General features: G+C 40.6%; 1 protein-coding gene and 1 long non-coding RNA gene across 2 annotated transcripts in view; one reads left to right on the plus strand and one right to left on the minus strand.

Moving 5' to 3' along the window:
• Positions 1–27,577, plus strand: part of LOC115210672 (gephyrin-like) — a 177,343-nt gene that overhangs the window by 137,175 nt on the left and 12,591 nt on the right. The window contains exon 14 of the mRNA XM_029779333.2: positions 25,942–26,063. Coding sequence (XP_029635193.1) covers positions 25,942–26,063 — 122 coding nt within the window. The remainder of the gene's footprint in view (positions 1–25,941; positions 26,064–27,577) is intronic.
• LOC118763166 lies at positions 831–10,983 on the minus strand. Its single transcript, XR_004998929.1, has 3 exons — positions 10,967–10,983; positions 9,277–9,281; positions 831–989 (listed from the first exon to the last, which is right to left on the minus strand). It is a non-coding gene; the product is annotated as an uncharacterized LOC118763166 (long non-coding RNA).

Raw genomic sequence — 27,577 nt, forward strand, 5'->3', positions numbered from 1 at the left:
ATCCTGATAACATCATCATCATTTAATGTCCATTGTTTCATGCTTGCATGGGTCAGACAGAATTTTTTATGGCAAATTATCTATGGTTGGATGCTCTTCCTATTGCCAGCTTACCTGTTTCCAGTAAGGTAATATTTCACCATAGCCAAGATGTTTTTGAAATGAATAACACTGTTTGTATAATGGTGACTCTTGTTTACAAATTGTTGCTATTATTTAAAGTGTCGTATGTCCAAATTTGACCAAATGCATTTTTTTCAATATTTATTTTTGCTTGCAGTAGCTGTTTTTTTTTTTTTTTGGTCAAAGTGTAGTACAACGGTTTTGCTATGGAATAGTCAAACTATTTTTTCATTTTCTGACAAAGCAACACTTTGAACTTATGACATTTTTGCATAATAGCAATCATCATCATCATTGTTTAACGTCCGCTTTCCATGCTAGCATGAGTTGGATGATTTGACTGAGGACTGGCAAAACAGATGGCTGCACCAGGCTTCAATCTTGATCTGGCAGAATTTCTACAGCTGGATGCCCTTCCTAATACCAACCATTCAGAGAGTGTAGTGTGTGCATTTACGTGCCACTGGCATGAGGGCCAGTCACGCAGTACTGGCAATGGCCACGCTCAAATGGTGTTTTCTATGTGCCACCTGCACAGGAGCCAGTCCAGCGGCAATGACCTTGCTCAAATGTTTTTTCATGTGCCAGTAAGGCAACGCTGGTAACGATCACACTCGAATGGTGCTTTTTACATGCCACCAGCACAGAAGCCAATCAGCTGCTCTGGCAACAATCACACTTGGATGTTGCTCTTAGCATTTCATTAGCACGGATGCCAGTCGTCTAATTTGATTTCGATTTCACTTGCATCAACAGGTCTTCGCAAGCAGAGTTTAGTGTCCAATGAAGGAAAGGTACGCATAAAGTGGGCTGGTTACACCCCTTGCATAGGCCACGAAGTTATGATCTCATTTGGCTTGCCGGGTCTTCTCAAGCACAGCATATTTCCAAAAGTCTCGGTCACTAGTCATTGTCTCGGTGAGGCCTAATGTTAAAAGGTCGTGCTTCACCACTTCATCCCACAACATGACTATGAAGCAAATTTCTTAACCACTCACCCACAGCTGTGCTTAAATAGCACTAATAATTTTATAATGATCATGTGTTGATATGCGTGATCAAAACCTCTCCTATCACCCTCCCTGAGCAAATTAAACTATAGAAATCTCAACTATTAATAATTTTAAGAATAGAACAAAACTTCATCAACGTGCTAAAACTTAGGATTTATATTTTCAGTCCGACACTCTCCCATCTGAACTATTTCAGTTTTCAGTAAATATCATCATAATTCATATATATATATACTAGCAGTATCGCCCGGCGTTGCTCGGGTTTGTAAGGGAAATAACTATATAAGCATTTTTAGAGAGTTATAGCCAAAAAATGGCAAAAAAATGCATTAAAAATGGAAAAAAAATGATGGTAAATTTTTTAAAAACTCGTTGACTCATCGTAGACATTTTTAGAGAGTTACTTCCCTTATATAATAGCGAAAAAATGCATTAAAATGGAAAAAATAATGGTAAATTTTTTTTTAAATCGTAGACTCATCGTAGACGCGCGCTAATACCCAGAAGGGCTCGATATGAATCACGACTATAAGATACCCGGTTTTGGTTAAACTGCACCGCAAAATGTGGAAGTAGTTAGGAATCTAAATCGTAGGAGACAGACACACAACCTCTCTTTTATATATAAAGATATATATATTATGGTTAAAAGAGTAAAGACCCTCTTCAGTCATGAATGACCATGGGATTGCACCTAGAAAGTTCCCCTCTGAGGCACAAGTCTGGGCAATCGTGTTTATGGATGACTGACAGTCGCCCATGCATACCAGCCTCCCCTCTGCACACCACTGATGTTATCCAAGGGTAAGGCAAAGACCAATACAACTTGGCACCAGTGACGTCGCAACTCATTTCTATGTCTGAGTGAACTGAAGCAATGTAAAATAAAGTGTTTTGCACAGGAACACATCAAACAGTCCAGTGTGGGAATTGAACTCACTACCTCATGATTGTGAGTCCAACACTCTAACCACTGAGCTATGCGTCTTCATACACACACACCACACACACACACACACATACATAAGTGTATGTGTGTGCGTGTGTGTATATATATATATATATATATATATATATTTCTATAAAACATATTTTGTGTCATTAATGAGAATATTTGCCTCTACTGTACCAAAATGGTACAATAGATTATGGCTAAAGAAAAATACATATTGAATTAAGAAGTATTTCTAAATGTAATAGGTTTGTTCTTTTAGATGTCTTGTCTGAAACCTTATATATTTACCTAAATAGTAGAACAGGTCTGTCACGTTTCTGCAAATATTTTTCTGCAAAGAGGCTAATTGGTAGAATCATTAGACCATTGGCCAGAATCCTTCAGGGTATTTGTTCCAATCCTTTATGCTTTGAGTTTAAATGTTGCCAAGGACAGCTTTGCTTTTCATCCTTTCAATGTTGATAAAAGAGTACCATTAAGAATTGTGGTGTTAATTCTGGTTCTTTGGGTTTGGAGTTCAAATCCTACCATGGCCTACTTTGGTGGTTGACTTAACCCATATTGTGTTTAATATGCCTAACCACTCCGAGAGTGTAGTGGGTGCTTTTACGTGCCAGTCAGGCTGCCAGTACTGCCTCACTGGCATTAGGAAGGGCATCCAGCTGTAGAAACTCTGCCAGATCAGATTGGAGTCTGGTGCAGCCAGACATCAGTCAAATCGTCCAACCCATGCTAGGATGGATAGTGGCTGTTAAACGATGATGATGATGATGGTGATCTATCACCTTGAGTGCCTTTAGCAGAGTCCCCTCTGTTGCAAACACTTGGGCCAAGCTTTCAGTTTGAAGATTCCGCTTTCCTTTCTTTCCACAAGTCTCAGAGGCCCTATGAAAGGTTGCCGGCATTGTCTGTATATTAAAATAACTATTAAGCTAGTGTTTGGAACATAAGTCAGCATGAAATTTTTATAGGTTTTAATTTAAATAATTTTAACCCTGTAGTATTCAGATTACTCTATCACAGTGGTTTTCAACCAGGGTTCCTCGGAACCTTAGGGTTCCGCCAGTACAGTCCAGGGGTTCTGCCAGTACAGTCCAGGGGTTCCGCAAGAAGTTACAAAACTGCTAAAATCGGCAGTAATTTTTAATTCTCCCGTGCAGATACGTGTGCATAAGACTATTAAATTATTGCACAGGGGTTCCTCGAGCCAGTGGAATGTTTCCTTGGGGTTCCACCCCAGCAAAAAGTTTGAAAAGCACTGCTCTATCAAACATAATGCTTATTTATTCATGTAGTTTTGAATTTATCCGGCATTATCTTGTAGCCTTGAGATTTTGATTATGTGGCTGTATACTTTTTTAGACTAACATTGTAGGGTAAGTGTGAGAGGTTAGATCTGGCAGTTTGAGTATAAAACAGGGAAACTATTTTCGCCAGATATGGCCAATTTAAATGCTAAAGGGTTAAAACAGGGAATTTGTCTCATTGAACTAAGGGCTGTTTCAGGTTGGTTGGTATTGAAAGAGTTAATGAACTTAATTTTCAAAGGATGGTTAGAATTAATAATCAAAACTAGATTATGGATAATGCTAACTCTGTGGATGAGATCTGTATATTTGAAACTGAAGTATTGTATATTATGTCATTTTTACTGGATTTTGTCAACTGTTTTGATAATTTACTTACAAGTTCGGTAACCTGGTGCCAAATCTATTTGGGTTGGCTGAATAACCCAGTATATCATCCAGGACTGAGTGCTTTTTAGCCTTATTTCTTGCATCTGTAACCTTTTGAAACACAGCTGTCTCACTCATAGCTATCTTAATTATTCTTAGACTTTGTGAAGTTAAGGCCATTACTATGAGTGTGTGTGTGTGTATATGTGCATGTGTGTGTGAATGTGTGTATGTGTGCATGTATGTGTAAGCAAATTTTGGTGGGTGTATGTTAGTATAGGATGAGGTGGGTAATTCTTTGGTGAAATAATAGTTGTGTGTTTATTTATATATATATATGTGTTTGTGTTTTTATGTGTGTGTTAGCATATGTGTGCGAGATGTAGTAATGTGGAGTAGGGTAGTAATGAGGTAATAGTAATGTATGGATGCGTGTTTGTGTGCAATGCTGCCTGTGTTTCGTGTGTGTGTGTGTGTGTGTGTGTGTGTGTGCGCGTGTGTGTGTGCACAGGCTTGCTCGAGTATGTTGATGTGTGTTTCTGTATTGAAGTATTAATATCCTACTGTGAAGATGGTGATGATGAGTTACTATTATTATTATTATTATTATTATTATTATTATGACTACTACTACTACTGCTGCTGCTAATAGTAATAGTAATAATAATAATAATTCTTTCTACTATTTCAAAGGCCTGAAATTTGGGGGAAGTGGGTGTAGTCAATTGATTGATGCTAGGACTTGACTGGTACTTTATTTTATCAACCCCACAAAGATGGAAGGCAAAGTTGACCTTGGTCAGATTTGAACTTGGAATGCAAAGAGCTGGAGCAAATGCATTTTTTTTCTGATGTCCTTGCAATTCTGCCAACTTACTGTTGTAATAATAATAATAATAATAATAATAATAATAATAATGATAATATTAATAATCCTTTCTACTATTGACATAAAGCCTGAAATTTTGGCTGAGGGAGATAGTTGATTACATCAACCTCAGTGCTCAACTGGTACTTATTTTATCAACCCTGAAAGGATGAAAGGCAAAGTTGACCTCAGCAGAATTTGAACTCAGAACATAAATGTGGATGAAATACCACTAAGCATTCTGCCTTCTGTGCCAAGGATTCTGTCAACTTGTTACTTTAGTAATAATAATAATGTTTCTACTATAGGCACATGGCCTGAAATTTTGTCTTTACATTCTAAGTTCGGGTTCATAAAATAAAGTACCAGTTAAGTACTGGGGGCCAATGTAATCATTTATCCCCCTCCCTTCAAAATTTCAAGCTTTCTACCTATAGTGGAAACGATTATTATTATTATTACTAAGGCAAAAAGCTGGCAGAATCCTTGGCACAGCAGACAAAATGTTTAGCAGCATTACGTCCATTTTTACATTCTGAGGTCAAATTCCCACATCAGCCCCAGTATTTAACTGGTATTTATTTTATCAACCCTAAAAAAATGTAAGGCAAAGTTGACCTTGGTGGAATTTGAACTCAGAATGTAAAAATGGACAAAATGCTGCCTAGCATTTTGCCTGCCGTGCCAAGGATTCTGTCAGCTTTCTGCCTTAGTAATAATAATAATAATCGTTTCCACTATAGGCAGAAAGCTTGAAATTTTGAGGGAGGGGGATAAATGATTACATTGGTCCCCAGTATTTAACTGGTACTTATTTTATCAACCCTAAAAGACCAAGTTGACCTCTGTGGAATTTGAACTCAGAACCTAAAGATGGACGTAATGCCGCTAAGCATTTTGCCTGCTGTGCCAAGGATTCTGTCAGCTTTCTGCCTTAGTAATAATAATAATAATCGTTTCCACTATAGGCGCAGGAGTGGCTGTGTGGTAAGTAGCTTGCTTACCAACCACATGGTTCCGGGTTCAGTCCCACTGCATGGCACCTTGGGCAAGTATCTTCTGCTATAGCCCCGGGCCGACCAAAGCCTTGTGAGTGGATTTGGTAGACGGAAACTGAAAGAAGCCCGTCGTATATATGTATATATATATATGTGTCTGTGTATGTTTGTGTGTCTGTGTTTGTCCCCCTAGCATCGCTTGACAACCGATGCTGGTGTGTTTACATCCCCGTCACTTAGCGGTTCAGCAAAAGAGACCGATAGAATAAGTACTGGGCTTACAAAGAATAAGTCCCGGGGTCGAGCTGCTCGACTAAAGGCGGTGCTCCAGCATGGCCGCAGTCAACTGACTGAAACAAGTAAAAGAGTAAAGGCAGAAAGCTTGAAATTTTGAGGGAGGGGGATAAATGATTACATTGGTCCCCAGTACTTAACTGGTACTTAACTGGTACTTATTTTATCAACCCTTGCTCAGAATGTAAAGACTGATAATAAATGTATTTGTTTAAAGAGTATTTTGTGAAGATGAATTGCGTACCAGTATTTAAACAAATGTGTGTACGAGCCAGTGTTCTTCTGTATTAGTGAAATATTAGTGGAGTCTGTATTTTACTTTCTTAGTGTATTTGTGCTTTAGCACTTTAATAGTAATGCTGATGGTGATGGTGGGATTGATAGCCTCTTAATGTGATAATGGTAAGTATTTGTCTGTGTATTTTGTATGATTTTGTGTCTTTTTGGTGAGTGTGTGTGTGTGTGTGTGTGAGAGAAAGAGACAGAGATAAAGTTATCATGTTGTATTATTGTTTGTAGTAGTGTGAGTGTGTTCCTAGTATTTTGTATGTATGTGTGTGTGTGTACAGTAGTACATAAATGTATTTGTAATGTTGGTGGTAGTGGAGAGAGGGGTAGCAGCACTTTGTGATAATAATGTTATGTGTGTTTAAATACATGCTAGCAATGTGGACAGTATGTGTGGGTTACACCAAATTTTAAGTAAATGACATTTGTGTATATGTGTATATGTGTGAATGTGAGTGGGAGGTACAGAGATTAAGAAGCTATTTTTATTTCCTTTTTCTTCTTTTGTTTTTCTTTTGCCATTTTGATAAAAATTCCTTCTTAGCTGGATGGGCAGTTTTCTGTGTAATAGATATTGTAATTCTTGTTTGTGTAAAATCAGTCCAACAGAGTATGACTATTTAATAGTCACTGATGTTGCTTTAACCAACGAAATACCCCCTCCATTCATCCATAATAGAAGTCTTTTTTTTACATGTTATTATTTATTTGGATTGGCAGAATCGTTAGAGCGTTGGACAAAATGTCTTCTGGTATTTGTTCCAGCTTTTTGCCTTCTGAGTTTAAACTTCGCCAAAGTTAACTTTGCCTTCCATCCTTCCAAGGTCAATAAAATAAAGTACAAGTTAAGTGCTGGGATCATTTTAATTGACTAACTTCATCCCTCCACCCCACCATCAAAAAAAGAGAGGAAAAGCGAAAAACATTGGCCATGTGCCAATGCAAGAAATTATCATTAATTACTGGCTTTGATTCAGTCAACTAACCCTCACTCCATATCTGTGGCTTTGTGTCTAATCAAGGGATCCTTATTATTTTTATCAGTGGAGGCGCAATGACCCAGTGGTTAGGGCAGTGGACTCGCGGTTTCGATTCCCAGACCGGGCGTTGTGAGTGTTTATTGAGCGAAAACACCTAAAGCTCCACAAGGCTCCGGCAGGGGATGGTGGTGATCCCTGCTGTACTCTTTCACCACAACTTTCTCTCACTCTTACTTCCTGTTTCTGTTGTACCAGTATTTCAAAGGGCCGGCCTTGTCACTCTCTGTGTCACACTGAATATCCCCGAGAACTGCGTTAAGGGTACACGTGTCTGTGGAGAGCTCAGCCACTTACACGTTAATTTCACGAGCAGGCTGTTCCGTTGATCGGATCAACCGGAACCCTCGTCGTCGTAACCAACGGAGTGCTTCCATTATTTTTATCATTTTGCAAGGTTATACAAGAAAAAACTGTGTGGCAAAGATATCCTCTTTACACTCATGAGTTGTAAGTTCAAATCCACTGCTGGTATTTCATTGACTATTTGTGATGATGATAGTGGGTCTTTATTCCATCTGCCCTCACTTCATCTAGCTGTTTAGAATAGCTATTAGAACTTCTTTAAAATATAATAACAGCAGGAGTGGCTGTGTGGTAAGTAGCTTGTTTACCAACCACATGGTTCTGGGTTCAGTCCCACTGCGTGGCATCTTGGGCAAGTGTCTTCTACTATAGCCTCGGGCCGACCAAAGCCTTGTGAGTGGATTTGGTAGACGGAAACTGAAAGAAGCCCGTCGTATATATGTGTATATATATATATATATATATATGTTTGTGTGTGTGTTTGTGTGTCTGTATTTGTCCCTCTAGCATTGCTTGACAACCGATGCTGGTGTGTTTATGTCCCCATCACTTAGCGGTTCGGCAAAAAGAGACCAATAGAGTAAGTACTGGGCTTACGAAAGAATAAGTCCCGGGGTCGAGTTGCTCGATTAAAGGCGGTGCTCCAGCATGGCCGCACTCAAATGACTGAAACAAGTAAGAGTAAAAGAGTAAAAGAGTATCCTATCCAGTTGTCTCAGGATGCATAGACAAGGACAATCATTGATACTAAGGAATGGGGTAGATGGTGGTGGTGTGGGTGGGGCTTTCAAGATTTTCCTGCAGTGGCTCATGAAACTTGTTTTGTTTAGTGCCAGGACAATTCAAGTTCAAGTGACCTATAATAAAAAACATTCTAGCCATGAACAAGGTGCAGGAGTTGCTATCTGGTAAGTAGCTTGCTTACCAACCACATGGTTCTGGGTTCAGTCCCACTTGGGCATGTGTCTTCTACTATAGCTTCAAGCCAACCAAAGCCTTGTGAATGGGTTTGGTAGATGGAAAATGAAAGAAGCCTGTCGTGTATATATATATATATATGTGTGTGTGTGTGTATGTTTGTGTATCTGTGTTTGTTCCCCACCACACAATCTCTTAACAACTGATGCTGGTGTGTTTACGTCCCCATAACTTAGCTGTTCAGCAAAAGAGACTGATAGAATAAGTACTAGGCTTACAAAGAGTAAATCCTGGGGTTGATTTGTTCAACTAAAAGGTGGTACTCCAGCTTGGCCGCTGTCAAATGACTGAAATAAATAAACGAATAAAAGAATATCGCCTTTCTTTCAGACACTGTGTAGCTAGGACAACATTATCTGGTATTAGCTTTCTTTTATTAAGATAATAGAATTTAATTTCAGTGTAATTTGGCCTCTATTTTTAGCTGACTAAGCACCATGGGAAGGATACTTTTGTTGGTTTATTATGACGCTGTTATTTCACTTTATTATTTTTTTTTATATATATAGGTGCAGGAGTGGCTGTGTGGTAAGTAGCTTGCTAACCAACCACATGGTTCCGGGTTCAGTCCCACTGCGTGGCATCTTGGGCAAGTGTCTTCTGCTATAGACCCAGGCCGACCAATGCCTTGTGAGTGGATTTGGTAGACGGAAACTGAAAGAAGCCCGTCGTATATATGTATATATATATATATATATGTGTGTATGTGTGTGTTTGTCCCTCTAGCATTGCTTGACAACCGATGCTGGTGTGTTTACGTCCCCGTCACTTAGCGGTTCGGCAAAAGAGACTGATAGAATAAGTACTAGGCTTACAAAGAATAAGTCCCGGGGTCGATTTGCTTGACTAAAGGTGGTGCTCCAGCATGGCCGCAGTCAAAATGACTGAAACAAGTAAAAGAGTAAAGAGTATATAATGTTGATGTCCTTGTTCTCATAGTCAAATCACTTCCAGAACTAGAGAAGAAATTTCAGGTGTGGAAGCAAAGTCTAGAATCAAATGGCCTTAGAATTAATCTAGCAAACACCAAAGTCTTAGAAAGTAGGAAAGCAGACAAATCACAAATCTGCTTGATCTGTAGAAAAGGCATATGTAGAAACTCCATAAGATATACTTGGTGCTATGGACACATAAGAGGTGCAGCAATATCAGAGGAAGGTTAACAAGGAAAATAGTCTTTTGGACTCCATCAAATGCCAGTGGGGGAAAACTAGTAGTTGATAGTTTCCATTACCTAGGTGACCAAGTTAGTAGTGGGTGTGGATGCTCCAAGAGTGTAGCTGCGAGAATAAGAATAGGCTGGGCAAAGTTCAGAGAGCTTCTACTTCTGTTGGTAGCAAAAGGTCTCTCCCTCAGAATAGAAGGCAGACTGTAAGATGCCTGTGTATGAACAGCTGTGCTCCATGGCAGTGAAACATGGGCTGTGACTGCAGAGGACATGTGATGGCTTGAAAGAAATTAAACCAGCATGCTTTGCTGGGTCGAGGCGCAATGGCCCAGTGGTTAGGGCAGCGGACTCGCGGTCGGAGGATCGTGGTTTCGATTCCCAGACTGGGCGTTGTGTGTGTTTATTGAGTGAAAACACCTAAAAGCCCCATGAGGCTCCGGCAGGGTGTGGTGGCGACCCCTGTTGTACTCTTTTGCCACAACTTTCTCTCACTCTCTCTTCCTGTTTCTTGAGTAACGCTGCGATGGACTGGCGTCCCGTCCAGCTGGGGGGGGGGACACACGCCACAGAAAGCGGGGAACGGGGCTCATGAGCCTGGCTAGGCTTGAAAAGGGCGAAAGAAGATGCTTTGCTGAATGGGCAATGTCAGTGTGCCTGTATGACAGAGCATAAACGTCTTGAGAGAAAAACTGGGCATAAGAAGCATCTGATATGGTATGCGAGGGAGACAAATATGCTGGTATGGTAATGTGATGCATGTGGACAAGGACAGCTGTATAAAGAAATGCTGAGCTCCAACTGTGAAGGGAACCTGTGGAAGAGGAAGACAATGGGATGAGGTGGTGAAGCATGATCTTCAAATGTTGCACCTAATGCAGGTGATGACCAGTGACGAAGACCTTTGGCGATAAGCTGTGCTTGAGAAGAAACATCAAGCAAGTGAAATCCTATGCATGACTGAGACCTTTCATGATATACTGTGCCTGAGAACACACAATAAAACCAAATGAAGTCATAGTTGTGATTGTTGCCAGTATCATGAAATATCACCTGTGGAATGATAGTCATGGCTGTTGCTGGTGTCTTGTAAATGGCACCCACACTGTTACTAAAAAAAGACACCCATTGCACTCTCAGAGTGGTTGGCATTAGGAAGGACATCCAGCCATAGAAACAATGCCAAATCAGATTGGAACCTGGTACAACTCCAGTTTATCACTTCCAGTCAAACTAGCTAACCCATGCCAGCATGGAAAGTGGACATTAAATGATTATTATAATTATTATTATTATTATTGAGTGAGAGAGCAGTTCATGCCATCAAAGTGACACTAGGGTAAAATATACGAAGCCCAATACCCATCTGATAAGGGTACACCAGGCACATGCATCACAACCATATGTGCGCGACATGGTGATCTCATATCAAGATAAACAGCACATGACCTTGCAGGTGGGGCCCAGTTAGAATTTTCTTCAGGTTGAGTAGCCCATTATTATTATTATTATTATTTGACATCACTCTGTAAAGAGGTTGACATTAGGAAGGGCATCCAGCCATAGGAACAATGCCAGAACAGACATATGGAGCCTGATGTGGCCCATGGAGACATATATTACTTTACTTAGAAACAGTTGAAGGTTGGCAACATGAATGTCTTCTGGTTTTAAAAATCTACCTCAGCAAATTCCATCTGACCCATGGAAAAGTGGGCATTAAAATGGTAATGATGATTTCCATTATGGGCTTCCATACAGTTTCTGACTACCATCCAGTGGAAGCACTCTGTCGGTTACGACGACGAGGGTTCCGGTTGATCTGATCAACAGAACAGCCTGCTCGTGAAATTAACGTGTAAGTGGCTGAGCACTCCACAGACACATGCACCCTTAACGTAGTTCTCAGGGATATTCAGCGTGACACAGAGAGTGACAAGGCCGGCCCTTTGAAATACAGGTACAACAGAAACAGGAAGTAAGAGTGAGAGAAAGTTGTGGTGAAAGAGTACAGCAGGAATCACCACCATCCCCTGCCAGAGCCTTGTGGAGCTTTAGGTGTTTTCGCTCAATAAACACTCACAACGCCCGGTCTGGGAATCGAAACCGCAATCCTACGACCGCGAGTCCGCTGCCCTAACCACTGGGCCATTGCGCCTCCACGACCATCCAGTATGATCATGTACTCATGCTTTAGCTCTGTTTCATTCTTTTACTTTTGTTCAGTTCACTTTTATTTTCTTTACACAGTCAAGCTGACTTTGTAGGTTGGCCGGGCATAATGTATAGTTTAAATCAGTGTAAAATCTCTAGATTTCTTTTTCCTGCTTAACCCTTTGTAGCTTGGAAATATGAGACAAAACGACAAGGAAGCTGTGCTTGTTAACTGCAAAATCACTGTTAATTTCACTAATGCACATAGACCTGCATGTTATAAAACCCTGCATACATTGAGTGCATGTGTTTCAGTTTTGTTCACGTGCACCAAAAAAGAGTGGGAAAAAAAATTCAACGGAAAACGGAAGTGATATAATTGACCATAACTGTATCATATTCCTCAGTAAAGAAAAGAAAAAGGCTGAAAACAAGAAAAAAAAAAAAAAAAAGAACTTTGCAAATTTTTAATTAATCTGTTATATTTTTACTTCATTCACACCACCTAATAGCATGGGGTTAATTGCAGGTTAAGGTTGAGTTAGAGCTCTTATTTTATTTCACACTATTAATCTCTGGATGTGAGCATTGCAGTTGGTTGAGTAACTTGTATATTAACAGTTACCAAGCTGTAGTAATTATTATGACTAATTTTTTCATATGGTTGCAAAAGGCCCTAATTATTAATGATTAATGTGTTTTATTGGATTCTAATATCCAAACAAGTTGTATCTGGCATTGAGGTTCTAGAACATCAGTCGAGTATAATAGGATTATTCACGTGATCACGTAACCGACCAGACCATCAGATGTTGTTACACATCGCTGGTCACAATGCGTTTGCATTGTTTTAGCCTTCGAATGATGCCAGCCCACTGGCTAAGCGAGCAGGCCAACAGAAGAAAGAGAGAGAGAAAGTTGTGGTGAAAGAGTACAGCAGGGATCACCACCCCCCTGCCGGAGCCTCGTGGAGCCTTTTTAGGTGTTTTCGCTCAATAAACACTCACAACGCCCGGACTGGGAATCGGAACTGCGATCCTTCGACCGCGAGTCCGCTGCCCTAACCACTAGGCCATTGCGTCTCCATAATAGGATTATTAGTGTACTTAATCGTTATTTTACCCATTATTATCTACATTGAATATATATTTTTTTTTTACTACCCACAAGGGGCTAAACACGGAGGAGACAAACAAGGACAGACAAACGGATTAAGTCGATTACATCGACCCCAGTGCGTAACTGGTACTTAATTTATCGACCCCGGAAGGATGAAAGGCAAAGTCGACCTCGGCGGAATTTGAACTCGGAACGTAAGAGCAGACGAAATACGGCAACGCATTTCGCCCGGCGTGCTAACGTTTCTGCCAGCTCGCTGCCTACATTGAATATAGAACATTTTTCTGTTTTGAAAAACATCCTTATCAATTTTATCACACAAATGGATGAATTATATGTTTGTATGAGGAGCTGTCATCCTTTATATGTATGTATGTATTAGAATGCTACCCATCATATGATGAATAACTTTGGAAGTATTTTTATGCCACCATGGAGTAATATCAGGAAATATGGCATGCATACAATACTTAACTATTGAATTATACAAAATGATGAAATGTATACTCTTTTACTCTTTTACTTGTTTCAGTCATTTGACTGTGGCCATGCTGGAGCACCGCCTTTAGTCGAGCAAATCGACCCCAGGACTTATTCTTTGTAAGCCTAGTACTTATTCTATCGGTCTCTTTTGCCGAACTGCTAAGTTACAGGGACGTAAACACACCAGCATCGGTTGTCAGGCGATGTTGGGGGAACAAACACAGACACACAAACATATACACACACATGCATATATATATACATATATACGACGGGCTTCTTTCAGTTTCCGTCTACCAAATCCCCTCCCAAGGCTTTGGTCGGCCCGAGGCTATAGTAGAAGACACTTGCCCAAGGTGCCACGCAGTGGGACTGAACCCAGAACCATGTGGTTGGTAAACAAGCTACTTACCACACAGCCACTCCTACGCCTATGTAAGTGAAGTGAAATGACTACAACCTCAAATTAATTGTATACTAATTTTCAAAGCAAAAATATTTATTTCCTTAACAATTAAAGTTAAATAAAACAAATTTCCCATTTGTATAACTTTTGTCCCATAACAAATCTGTCATTTACTGCTTCTTCTCCTCTTCCTCTGTCTCTGATTCTTTCTCTCTCATTGTTTGTGTATGGCACTCTTTTTTCTTTGTCTGTCACTAAGCTTTATATATACACTCATCTTACACCTCTTACAGTAACTCTCTTCCTGTCTATCTATTACTCTTTTCCACCACCTCTCTATATGATGTAAAGCATGGCTAGAGAAACCAACAAACATAGGCGCAGGAGTGGCTGTGTGGTAAGTAGCTTGCTAACCAACCACATGGCTCCGGGTTCAGTCCCACTGCGTGGCACCTTGGGCAAGTGTCTTCTGCTATAGCCCCGGGCCGACCAATGCCTTGTGAGTGGATTTGGTAAACTGAAAGAAGCCTGTCGTATATATGTATATATATATGTGTGTATGTGTTTGTGTGTCTGTGTTTGTCCCCCTAGCATTGCTTGACAACCGATGCTGGTGTGTTTACGTCCCTGTCACTTAGCGGTTCGGCAAAAGGAGACCGATAGAATAAGTACTGGGCTTACAAAGAATAAGTCCCGGGGTCGATTTGCTCTCGACTAAAGGCGGTGCTCCAGCATGGCCGCAGTCAAATGACTGAAACAAGTAAAAGAGTAAAAGAGTAAACCCACCAACCAACATTTATATCAGCTATTATTATGCAGAGATCACTTATATTACTAATGCATTTTGAAAGTGACTTAACACTCATTTTAATCTCTTATATTAGAGCAAATAATAATATCCTATTTTAATATTTTAATTTGAGGTTGTAGTCATTTCACTTCACTTACATTGCTTAATGCTCTTTGGAAAATCATCACTGACATGTTTTTCTATGTGCCTTCTCTAAATACCTAAAGCTGTATGAGTATGTAAGAAGCAAAATGTACTTTGCTTATTTAAAACAACATAACTCAGTATCAGTGTAAAAAAAAATGCTCTCCTGTTAGGTTTTGGAAATGCCAGCTGTTTAGTTTCCTATTTAAGTATGTTTTCTTATGTATGTATGTGTGTTTTTTTGTGGGAATATATCAGTATATGTTTATATATGTGTATATACATGTATTTGTCTATGTATGTGTATGTATTTTATTTTTTCTGTTGTGTTTCTTTTGGTCTGTACATATGTGTGTGTGTATGTGCTTGTTACACACATGTGTGAGAGCGAGAAAGAAATTTAGTGATGAATACATTCTGGCTGTTATCAATCACTGCCTTGTTACATTATAGATGATTCCAGAAAGACCTAAGCTCAGAGATTACACCCTGAAAAGAAACTGTAGTAATAAACTTTTCAGAGTTGATATGCAGTATTTTCCATTATCTTTAGTCTCTCTTGCTACCGGGGTGATCAGCCTGAGCCCATCTTTGTTGTTTAGCACTGTTTTCCTCCTGCAACTAGACTTTTGCTCTCTTCTGCAGCCCAAAGTAGCTTCTTCAACCTATAGTTCTTAATGTCTCTTTCCAGATGCTATCTTATTGCCTTGCAGAGAACAAAGCACTGCTTTTATATAATCAAAAAAAAGAATAAATTTCCTTCCTGGTCTTGACACTATTCCCACAGAGATCATGAAGGAGGATAAATATTTCTTTACAAGAACGTCATTGTTGCATTGCAGAAGAACAGAGCTAGGAGTATACAGCTTAACATTGGGAGGATTCTAAATCATTATCATTTACAGAAACAAAGGAGATGAAAGAATTCTTTTCTTTTTTTTTGGAATGGTTCAACTTGAAGTTTCTTTATTCTTATGACTAGCAGTATCGCCCGGCGTTGCTCGGGTTTGTAAGGGAAATAACTATATAAGCATTTTTAGAGAGTTATAGCCAAAAAATAGCAAAAAAATGCATTAAAAATGGAAAAAAAAATGATGGTAAATTTTTTTTTAAATCGTTGACTCATCGTAGACATTTTTAGAGAGTTACTTCCCTTATATAATAGCGAAAAAATGCATTAAAATGGAAAAAAATGATGGTAAATTTTTTTTTAAAATCGTAGAGATCATCATAGACGTGCGCTAATACCCAGAAGGGCTCGATATGAATCACGACTATAAGATACCCGGTTTTGGTTAAACTGCACCGCAAAATGTGGGAGTAGTTAGGAATCTAAATCGTAAGAGACAGACACACAACCTCTCTTTTATATATAAAGATGTCAAAGGAGATAAGTGTATTTGCTGTAATAGTAGGGCTATAGTAATCTTGTGTCTTCCTGAGAAGTTCATATTCTAGTTTAGTTGAATCAATATCAGAAATCATTGCACCAGAGTCAGAGTGCAGTTTCTGCTAAAAAAGATAATTGTCATTATCTTTATTGCAAGGCATCTGTAGGAGAAATGCAGAGAGTGACATCAGGACACATTCATTGCATTTCTGGATCTGCTAATAGCTTTTCATTTAGTAACTTTGAAATTATTTCTGACTCGGACTCCAGTTTTACTTTGTCTGTAAGTGTTGCAATTATTTATGCCTGACTACCAATCTTGTACATAATACTACCAGATTAGTGGTTGGGCATAAATAGCTAAACTACCAGTTAATATCTCCAGAGGTGACGTCTTCAATGAGTGGTACACTGAAATATATCCAACCATGTAAGAAAAGGGTTGCTTTAAAAAGGAAAGAAAAGAAAGTAACAGAGTTAACTGGTTATCGTATGAGGGACTACAACTAATGACAAGACACCATGAAATCCTTCAAATCCATGCTAGCATGGGTTTTGGACGGTTCGACCAGGGTTCTGGGAAGCCAGAAGGCTGCACCAGGCTCCAGTCTAATCTGGCAATGTTTCTACAGCTGGATGCCCTTCCTAACGCCAACCACTCCGTGAGTGTAGTGGGTGCTTTTTACGTGCCACATGCACAGGTGCCAGGCGGGGCTGGCAACGGCCACGGTCAGATGGTGTATTATTTTGTGCCACCGGCACGGAAGCCAGTCGAGGCGGTGCTGGCATCGGCCACGAGTCGGATAGTGCTTTTTACGTACCACCAGACCAGGGATCCTGGCTGGTTCAATTCGATTTCGATTTCGCTTGCCCCAACATGTCTTCACAAGCAAAGCGGGGTTGGCATGGGTGCCTGTCGTACGGTCGCATTGGAGTATTTTACGTGCCACGGCCACGAGTCGATAGTGCTTTTTACGTACCACCAGGCCAGGGATCCTGGCTGGTTCAATTCGGTTTCGATTTCGATTGCCCCCAAACATGTTCTTCGCAAGCATGGGGGGTGGCGGGGTGTCGTGTGGGTGTCTTTCGGGTGAGGTTCTATATCGACTTCGCTTGCCTCAGCCGGTTTGCGTCCAGGGGAGGAAAGGCATTCATAAGTGGGCTGGGCTCACTTGTCCTGCCTGGTCTTCTCACGTACAGAATATTTCCAAAGGTCTCGGTCGCTGGTCATTTCCTCAGTGAGGCCTAAAGTTCGAAGGTCGTGCTTCACCACCTCGTCCCAGGTTTTCCTGGGTCTACCTCTTCCACGGGTTCCCTCAACTGCTAGGGATTGCACTTTTCTCACACACCATCTTCATCCATTCTCGCCACATGACCATACCAGCGCAATCGTCTCTCTTGCACACCACAACTGATGCTTCTTAGGTTACAACATTTCTCTCAAGGTGCTAACGCTCTGTCGAGTATGTACACTGACATTACACATCCATCGGAGCATACTGGCTTCATTCCTCACGAGCTTACGCATGTCCTCAGCAGTCACGGCCCATGTTTCGCTGCCATGTAGCATGGCTGTTCGTACACACGCATCATACAGTCTGCCTTTTACTCTGAGCGAGAGGCCTTTAGTCACCAGCAGAGGTAAGCGCTCCCTAAACTTTGCCCAGGCTATTCTTATTCTAGCAGTTACACTTTCAGCGCACCCACCCCCACTACTGACTTGGTCACCTAGATAACGGAAGCTATTAACTACTTCTAGTTTTTCCCCCTGGAAGTGACGGAAGTTGTTTTCTGCAGATTTTCGGAGGTAATGCTCCCGAGCATCTGCCACATACAAAAACTATCTTCCCAGTTAGCCTACCTTTGACATTGCTGCACCTCTTATGTGTCCATAGCTTACACTGGGTACATCTTATAGAGTTTCTACCTACACCTTTTCTACAGATCGAGCAGGGCCATCTTCCTGAAGATATTTGTGGATTGTCTACCTTTCTACTTATTAGTACTTTGGTTTTAGCTAGGTTGACTCTAAGGCCCCTTGATTTAAACCCTCCTTCCACACCTGGAACTTCTCCTCCAGTTCTGATAGTGACTCAGCAATAAGAGCAAGGTCGTCAGCGTAGAGGAGCTCCCAGGGACAGCCTGTCTTGAATTCCTCCGTAATTGCCTGGAGTACTATGATAAATAGGAGGGGGCTGAGTACTGAACCTGGTGGACCCCAACCTCTACTTTGAATTCTTCTGTGTACATGTTGCCAACCCTAACCTTACTTACGGCATCTCTGTACATGGCTTGCACAGTCCTCACCAGCCATTCATCTATCCCTAGTTTCCTCATTGACCACCAGATAAGGGATCGGGGGACCCTATCAAAAGCTTTCTCCATGTCAACGAAAGCCAGGTACAGGGGCTTATCTTTGGCTAGGTATTTCTCCTGCAGCTGCCTTACCAGGAATATAGCATCAGTGGTACTTTTCCCTGGCACGAACCCAAACTGCATCTCATCTAACTAACTCTCTCTCTAATTAGTTGGGCTATGACCCTCTCCGTAACCTTCATTACTTGATCCAACAGCTTGATACCTCTGTAATTATTTGTATCTAGGGCATCCTTTACCTTTGTAGCAGTTGACTAGTATGCTGCTGCACCAGTCATTGGGTATGACTCCTTCGTGTATCACCTGGTTGACTATACGGGTGACTAGGTTATAGCGACACTACCAGATATTTTGAGCATCTCTGCAGTAATTCCTGATGGGCCTGGGGCTTTCCCTGTCTTCATGCTTCTAATTGCCTTAGCTACCACGGAACTATCAACTCGGATAGCTGGTCCCTCTGTAGGGTCAAGATTCGGCAGACTCTCTTTATCCCATTCATTTTCCTCATTCAGCAACCTTTCATAGTGGCGTCTCCAAGCTTCTCTCTTTGCATCCTCATTTAGCGCAAGTGAACCATCCTCCATGCGAACACATTTCTCTCCTACCACATCACGATTCTCTCTCACACACTGTCTTGCAACACGAAATACCTCAAGTCTTTCATCCTCACGGCGCAGGACATTGGCAAATTTTCTCTTATCTGCTTCCCCTCTGGCTAGATAGACCTGTCTCCTAGCTTCCCTTCTGGCAGTCTGATACCCTTCCCTGCTACCACCGTTCTTCCAGGCCTTCCAAGCCTGTTTCTTTTGTCTAATAGCCCTGTCAACAATATTGTTCCACCACCACGTTATTTTGGGTCTTAAGGGGACTTTGCACCAGCCACAGATCTGGTCAGCGGCTTTCAGCAGGTTGTCCCTCAGAAACGTCCAGTTGTCTTCTACCCCATGTGTAGCTATACCCCCTTCCACTTCGTCAAAGGCTTCAAGTAACATATCTCTAAATCTCTGTCCATTCGCAGGGTCTTTAAGCTTCCAGACCCTTCTTCTCCATGTTGGTCGTCTTCTAGTCGCCCACTTTGTCCTGATCCTAAAGTCACTAACTACCAGTCTATGTTGTGGGGTGCATTCTTCGCCTGGGAAGGTTTTGGCATTTATAAGCAGCCATCTTTCCCTTTTTCTGGCAAGGATGTAGTCGATTTGGCTAGTATGCCGGCCCGATCGGTAGGTGACCAGGTGGCTTGTTGGTTTCCTGAAGTTAGTGTTGCAGACCATAAGACTATTCGCATCGCAGAACTCCAGCAGCCTGGTTCCCCCCTCGTTGCGGGAACCATAACCGTAGCCGCCATGTACGCCATGGAAGCCCCCAGCATGTCATCCAACATGCCCATTGAAATCACCAGCCACAAACAGAAGGTCCCTGTTGTTCGTCAATGAGGTGGTCTGCAGTAGGGTGTCATAGAAACTGTCTTTCTGTCCATCGGGTAGCCCTGGCTGAGGGGCATAGGCCGATATAATGGTTGCTAATCTATTATGAAGCACTATTCTAATCTTAAGTATTCTGTCACTTACTCTGATTACCTCAATTACTCTATCTATCCATTTCTCAGCGATAAGTATACCCACGCCACCAACCCCGTCAGTGTTCCCTGCCCAGAAAATCTTGTACCTGTGTTCCTTGCCTGTGAGGACCCTAGCAGATCCTCCTCTCCACCTTATTTCTTGCATACAACATACATCAACACGTCTCCGTTCAAGCATCTCGACTATCTCGCCAGACCTACCTTTCAATGTGCCAACGTTGAGGGTGCCCACCCTGAGGGTGTGGGAGGTGTGGGCCTCTGAGACCCTGGGATGAGGGACAGCAGTGTTATGTACCTGAAAAGAAAGCTTGCATTTGCCAGATATCATACTGAGACTCTAGACTACAACCTGCATAAATTTCACAGTTTTTGCGCTATATGATCACAATAAACCCTACATAGGGGTGCGGGGGGGGGTCAAGAAAGATAGAAAACAGAAACTTCCGGTTCTGGTGGATGGGTGGTAGGGCGGGGTCACCTCGAAGGAACCACAGGTTTTAAGTTAATACGTAGGGAATTTTCTGCGACAGAAATTACTGAACATCTAGAAACTTCGGGGTTCGAGTAAAACATAATATAAATAGGGGAGAGAGAGAGAATATTGTAGTGAATTCTGGGAATGGAATAATAACGGGATGACACTGAAATTAAAGGAGGAATTTAAAATGCATGACAGACAGGAAGCCATGCATACAAGATGGCGAAATAAATAATAGAGAAACGGGATTTAGAGTTACGAATCAACGCTTAAAAAAATGAATATGAATGACAGGTTGTAAGTTAAATTCGCTTAGCTGGTCATTTTTCGAGTCAGTGTTTTGTCAGCAAGATGTAGAATCGAGAAGAGGGACGAGATAAATCGAACACTGCTTTATAAGAGTTAGGGATTGGGGGGGGGGATTATCAGGTGGCAGCATGAGGAAAGAGAGAGGGGGAAGAAAGAGAGAGAGAGAGCTAAGGAACAACAGGTTTTAAGTTAATACGTAGGGAATTTTCTGCAACAGAATTACTGAACATCTAGAAACTTCGGGGTTCGAGAAGAACGTAATAAATAAGAGAGAGAGAGAGAGAGAAAATATTTTGTAGGGAATTTAGGGAATCTTTGGGGAAGGAATAACAACGAAGGAACAACAGGTTTTAAGTTAATACGTAGGGAATTTTCTGCAAACAGAAATTACTGAACATCTAGAAACTTCGGGGTTCGAGAAGAACGTAATATAAATAAGAGAGAGAGAGAAAATATTTCGTAGGGAATTTAGGGTATCTTTGGGGAAAGGAATAATGACGAAGGAACAACAGGTTTTAAGTTAATACGTAGGGAATTTTCTGCGACAGAAATTACTGAACATCTAGAAACTTCGGGGTTCGAGAAAAACATAATATAAATAAGAGAGAGAGAAAATATTTCGTAGGGAATTTAGGGTATCTTTGGGGAAAGGAATAATGACGAAGGAACAACAGGTTTTAAGTTAATACGTAGGGAATTTTCTGCAACAGAAATTACTGAACATCTAGAAACTTCGGGGTTCGAGAAGAACGTAATATAAATAAGAGAGAGAGAAAATATTTCGTAGGGAATTTAGGGTATCTTTGGGGAAAGGAATAATGACGAAGGAACAACAGGTTTTAAGTTAATACGTAGGGAATTTTCTGCGACAGAAATTACTGAACATCTAGAAACTTGAAAAACAGAAAAAACAGAAACTTGAAAAACAGAAATGAAATGATGATAATGATGATGTAAATCAATGTCTGATTTTTAAAATTTTCCACTCAATGCTTGAAAGTGTTTCTTTCTCTTCGTTATGTTTGTCTGTGTCCATTCTAATTAAATGTACACAGCGCAGGAGTGGCTGTGTGGTAAGTAGCTTGTTTACCAACCACATGGTTCCGGGTTCAGTCCCACTGCGTGGCACCTTGGGCAAGTGTCTTCTACTATAGCCTCGGGCTGACCAAAGCCTTGTGAGTGGATTTGGTAGACGGAAACTGAAAGAAGCCCGTCGTATATATATATATATATATATATATATATATGCGTGTGTGTATTTGTGTGTCTGTGTTTGTCCCCCTAGCATTGCTTGACAACCGATGCTGGTGTGTTTATGTCCCCGTCACTTAGCAGTTCGGCAAAAGGTATCGATAGAATAAGTACTGGGCTTACAAAAGAATAAGTCCCGGGGTCGAGTTGCTCGATTAAAGGCGGTGCTCCAGCATGGCCGCAGTCAAATGACTGAAACAAGTAAAATAGTAAAAGAGATATTCTATTTGAATAATTGTAGCTCTTTAGGTTCATTCTTTCATTTAAAAATTTCAAAAATGTAAATATTTATTTCTAAACTGGTCTGTGATTTGCGAGATTCTCTCTACTCTGAGATAACATTGAAGAATGTTAGGTTAATAATGAGAGCCCAGCTATATGATGTTAAGTTATAAAGTTATAATTATGCTGATGAATATTTCATACATACTGTCTTTCTTCCTCTGTATTTTCCTGTTTGACTATACTCACAAATAATATATATGCACAAATATATACTTTGAACAATCATAGAGCGTAAATATATTTGAGTTTGAGTGTGTGTTTATATCATCATCATCATCATTTAGCATCCGCTTTCCATGCTGGCATGGGTTGGATGGTTCTACTGGGGTCTGGGAAGCCAGAAGGCTGCACCAGGCCCAGTCTGATCTGGCAGTGTTTCTACAGCTGGATGCCCTTCCTAACGCCAACCACTCCATGAGTGTAGTGGGTGCTTTTTACATGCCACCCGCACAGGTGCCAGACGAGGCTGGCAATAGCCATGATCGGATGGTGCTTTTTATGTGCCACCGGCACAGAGGCCAGCCATGTATATATATTAATATGTATATTTATCTGTACTCATGCACACATATATACGCCTACATACATAAGTGTATGTTTATTTATATGTATGTGAATAGGTACATGTGTACAAATATGCATGTATATGTGTGTATGTATATATGCATAGATATATATATATACACATATGTATATTCAAAGCTATTGCCTTTAAAATATTTTTCTTTAAATTTTGACATCTTTTATGCAACTTTGTTTTATAATGAACAGATGTGAATGATTTTTGTGCAAATGTATGAGTTTGTGTGCTTTGTATATATATATATGTGTGTGTGTGTGGTTGTGTGTGTGGTTGTGCATGTGTTCAAAAAGATGAAAGCAGTATGTAGGTAGGAAATGTACGAGAGAGGGTGCAGGCAGAACAAAGAAACCAAAATTAAATAATAATAATAATATTGATGATGATGATGATGATGATAAAAGCTGATAAAGGTTCCCCTCTCCATGAAACCTAGTCTAGAAATTCTAAAATGATGCTAGAAATTAACAGAATGTGTTGAGATGATAAAGATGTAAACAACTCTGACTACAAGTTTACTAAGTGTACAAAGTATATTTAGCAGTCATGCGGAAATTGTTGTTGTAGGTAGTAATGATGATGGGAGTGGTGGTGGTGGTAGAAGTGGTAGTATTGGTGTTGGTTTGTTGGTGGTGGTAGTGTTGATGAGTGTAGATGATGGGGTACATTATACTCTCTTACTCTCTTTTACTTGTTTCAGTCATTTGACTGCGGCCATGCTGGAGCACCGCCTTTAATCGAGCAACTCGACCCCAGGACTTATTCTTTTGTAAGCCCAGTACTTATTCTATCGGTCTCTTTTGCCGAACTGCTAAGTGACGGGGACGTAAACACACCAGCATCGGTTGTCAAGCAATGCTAGGGGAACAAACACAGACACACAAACACGCACACACACACACACACACATATATATATATATATATACATATATACGACAGGCTTCTTTCAGTTTCCATCTACCAAATCCACTCACAAGCCATTGGTCGGCCCGAGGCTATAGTAGAAGACACTTGCCCAAGATGCCACGCAGTGGGACTGAACCCGGAACCATGTGGTGGTGAACAAGCTACTTACCACACAGCCACTCCTGCGCCTATGATGCTGTTTGTAGTATAAGTTGTAGTAGTGCTGGTTGTCGTGTCGTTGGTACTAGTGCTACTATTGAAGCTGTTGTAACTAGTAAAACAGGGTTAGGGATTAGTGAGAAGCACCAGTGAGCTGAAGGAAAGAAAAAAAACCCAAAAAAACATAGCTTTGAACTTTGAACATTGTTGGGCCTTTTACCTGCTTTGAGGAAAGTGAAAATCGAAATCGAAATCTTTCAACATGAATGGAAATTGTAGCTGAGATACCAGTGCCGGTGACACGTAAGAGAACCATCCGAACGTGGCCGTTGCCAGCTCCGCCCCGATGGCCTCCGCGCCGGTGGCACGTAAAAAGCACCATCCGATCGTAGCCGTTTGCCAGCCCCGTCTGGCCCCCATGCCGGTGGCACGTAAAAAGCACCATCCGATCGTGGCCGTTTGCTAGCCTCAGCTGGCACCTGTGCAGGTGGCACATAAAAAGCACCCACTACACTCTCGGAGTGGTTGGCATTAGGAAGGGCATCCAGCTGTAGAAACACTGCCAGATCAGACTGGAGCCTGACGCAGCCTTCTGGCTTCCCAGACCCCAGTTGAACCGTCCAACTCATGCTAGCATGGAAAACGGACGTTAAACGATGATGATGGGCCAAATTCTATTTCCTTCAAACTAACCGATGACCATTTAGTCTGCCAACCAGCCTACCACTACTGTTACTACTACTCAAATGTCCTCTGTCTTTCTGGTCTTTACTACTGTGGACCATCCCTACTTAAATCCATCCATTACTCTCCTTTTCTTGTCTATTACTCTCCTTTTCTTGTCACCCCTGTTATGTCTGTCCAACCTTTACTATGGTAAATTCTTTGTATTGCTTTTTTTCTCTTATAACTGTAACTCCCTTCCTATCTACATGCCTCTAACAACCACCAACATGCAGAATTTAGAAGAAAACCAATAAATCAAATCCGTATCATCAATACATACCTAGCCTCATTGATGCTAGCTACCATGCAACACCACACACTTGAATGTATCAAGTGTGTGGATTGAGAAATTCTTTGTTGTTACATAAAGTGTCAGCTCCCTGAAATGCTGTTTCCTTTTTTACAGAAACTACTATACTTCTGCTACAATACATCTGACATTAACTGTTGTTATTTAGCTCCTTATCAGCCCTTGTCAAGCAAACTTATTGTCAGAGACATCCTACTCTCCAGTCTGAGAGAGCCTGAAAAGCTTTAAGCACCTGAAAGTACTTTTTCTGGGTTACTTTGCTGTAATACTAATCATAACTTACAGTAATTTCTTGATGCATTTTTCAAATAAAGAAGGTAAGCTGTATTTAGGAACTATATTGTATTTAGGAACTATATTGGTATTGTAAATACCTTGTCTTTTCTACAAGTATTTGTGACATAAGTTGAGTGGAATGACTTCAGCTGAGCACCTAAAGCAGGATTAAACACTGTTCAGAATGGGAAATTAATCAATTGAAAATATCCCATCATAATTCATTAATACTGCTGTTCTCTGGAGATAACATTTATTATCCATTCTCATGGACTAAACAGAATAGGAGAATACAAAGAATGGACTAAATAGAACAGGAGGATACAGAGAATGGACTCAGCAGGACAAGAGGATACATGTGGGATAGAAGAGTTTTTGAAGAGGTCACAGGTATGTGATGAAAGATTTCCAGACAATGGACATAAGATAAAACAAGAACAACAATAAACAAGTGAAGAGCGAATATATAGTGCTTGTGTTTTTTTTTAAATTTATTATGTTATTTATTTTCTTCTAGCTTGTTGACCCTGGTGATGTGCTTGAACATGGAGAAGTGCGTGACAGCAACCGCATAACGTTAATATCTTTAATGAAGGAACATGGTTTCAAGACTATTGATCTGGGTATTGCTGAAGACAGGTAATGTCAGTTTGAGATTTTCTTAATAAAGTAATTGTGATGCAGTGTGAGAACATTTGGTTGAGGGTGCCATCATATTGCAAAAGTTCGGGCATGGCTGTGTGGTTAGGGAGCTTGCTTCCTAGCTACATATGGTTTCGGGTTCAATCCCACTGCATGGCACTTTGGGTAGGTGTCTTCCACTATAGCCCCGAGCCGACCGGAGCTTTGTGATTGAATTCGGTAGGTGGAAGTTACTGCCGTGTGTATATGTGTGCGTATAGCTGCTCAGTGCCTCTCCGAAAGAGAGAGAGAGAGAGGGTATGGTTGATTGGGTGAAAAATAATTATACAACATTGAAATAAAATATTCTGAAACCAGTATTAACCCTTTTACCATGGAGATCTGGAGATCATATATATATGCTCAAAATTTCATAACTCTTAACTACAGAAAACAGTTTTATATATGAATCTATCCTTCGTTGAGGAATGTCATTTTTGAAACTACTTTTTGTTGAAATGTTGTCCAGTTTATTGAAGCACTGTGACTTGCAGAGGATACCAGGTCTATTTATTTATTAGGTATTTAGCGTCATTACTAGAATAACCATGAAATTTAAGTATTACTCACTAAGAATTTCATTAAAAAATCATTATATGTGCACTTAAATGAATTTATTGGTGTTCAAAGATTATCAGGTCACAAATGTTCATTTTTCTTGAAAAAACCAAAAGCAGACCAACTTTGAATTTCTTAATGATTGAAAACAATGTTGATGTAAGTTCATTTATTAAATAATGTTAGTGAAGTGTTTGATGAGTAGTTCTTAATATTGTCATCACAACATTTCTTTCAAACTGTAGTTTCAAAGCCATTCCACTTGAATTTTGGTCTTAATGCCATATAGGCGCAGGAGTGGCTGTGTGGTAAGTAGCTTGTTTACCAACCACATGGTTCCGGGTTCAGTCCCACTGCGTGGCATCTTGGGCAAGTGTCTTCTACTATAGTCTCGGGCCGACCAATGGCTTGTGAGTGGATTTGGTAGACGGAAACTGAAAGAAGCCCATCGTATATATGTATATATATGTATATATATGTATATATATATGTGTGTGTGTGTTTGTGTGTCTGTGCTTGTCCCCCTAGCATTGCTTGACAACCGATGCTGGTGTGTTTATGTCCCCGTTACTTAGCGGTTTGGCAAAAGAGACCGATAGAATAAGTACTGGGCTTACAAAAGAATAAGTTCCGAGGTCGAGTTGCTCGATTAATAGGCAGTGCTCCAGCATGGCCGCAGTCAAATGACTGAAATAAATAAAAGAGTAAAAGAGAGAAAGAGAGAGAGCTTAATTGTCTGATTGTAATCTCAACTGAAAACTCTACTTGTTTGATTTCTTTAAGGATTTTATAAACTGCTTATAAGATTAACTAGACTTAGCAAATAGTTACTTACTGTCATCTAGATAAGTGGTCTCAGGGAGTTTGTAAGCAGTTGCACAACCTGTTAGAAATAACTACCGATTCACCCTCAA

Source organism: Octopus sinensis, linkage group LG4 (genome assembly GCF_006345805.1).
Source record: "Octopus sinensis linkage group LG4, ASM634580v1, whole genome shotgun sequence".
NCBI lineage: Eukaryota > Metazoa > Mollusca > Cephalopoda > Octopoda > Octopodidae > Octopus > Octopus sinensis.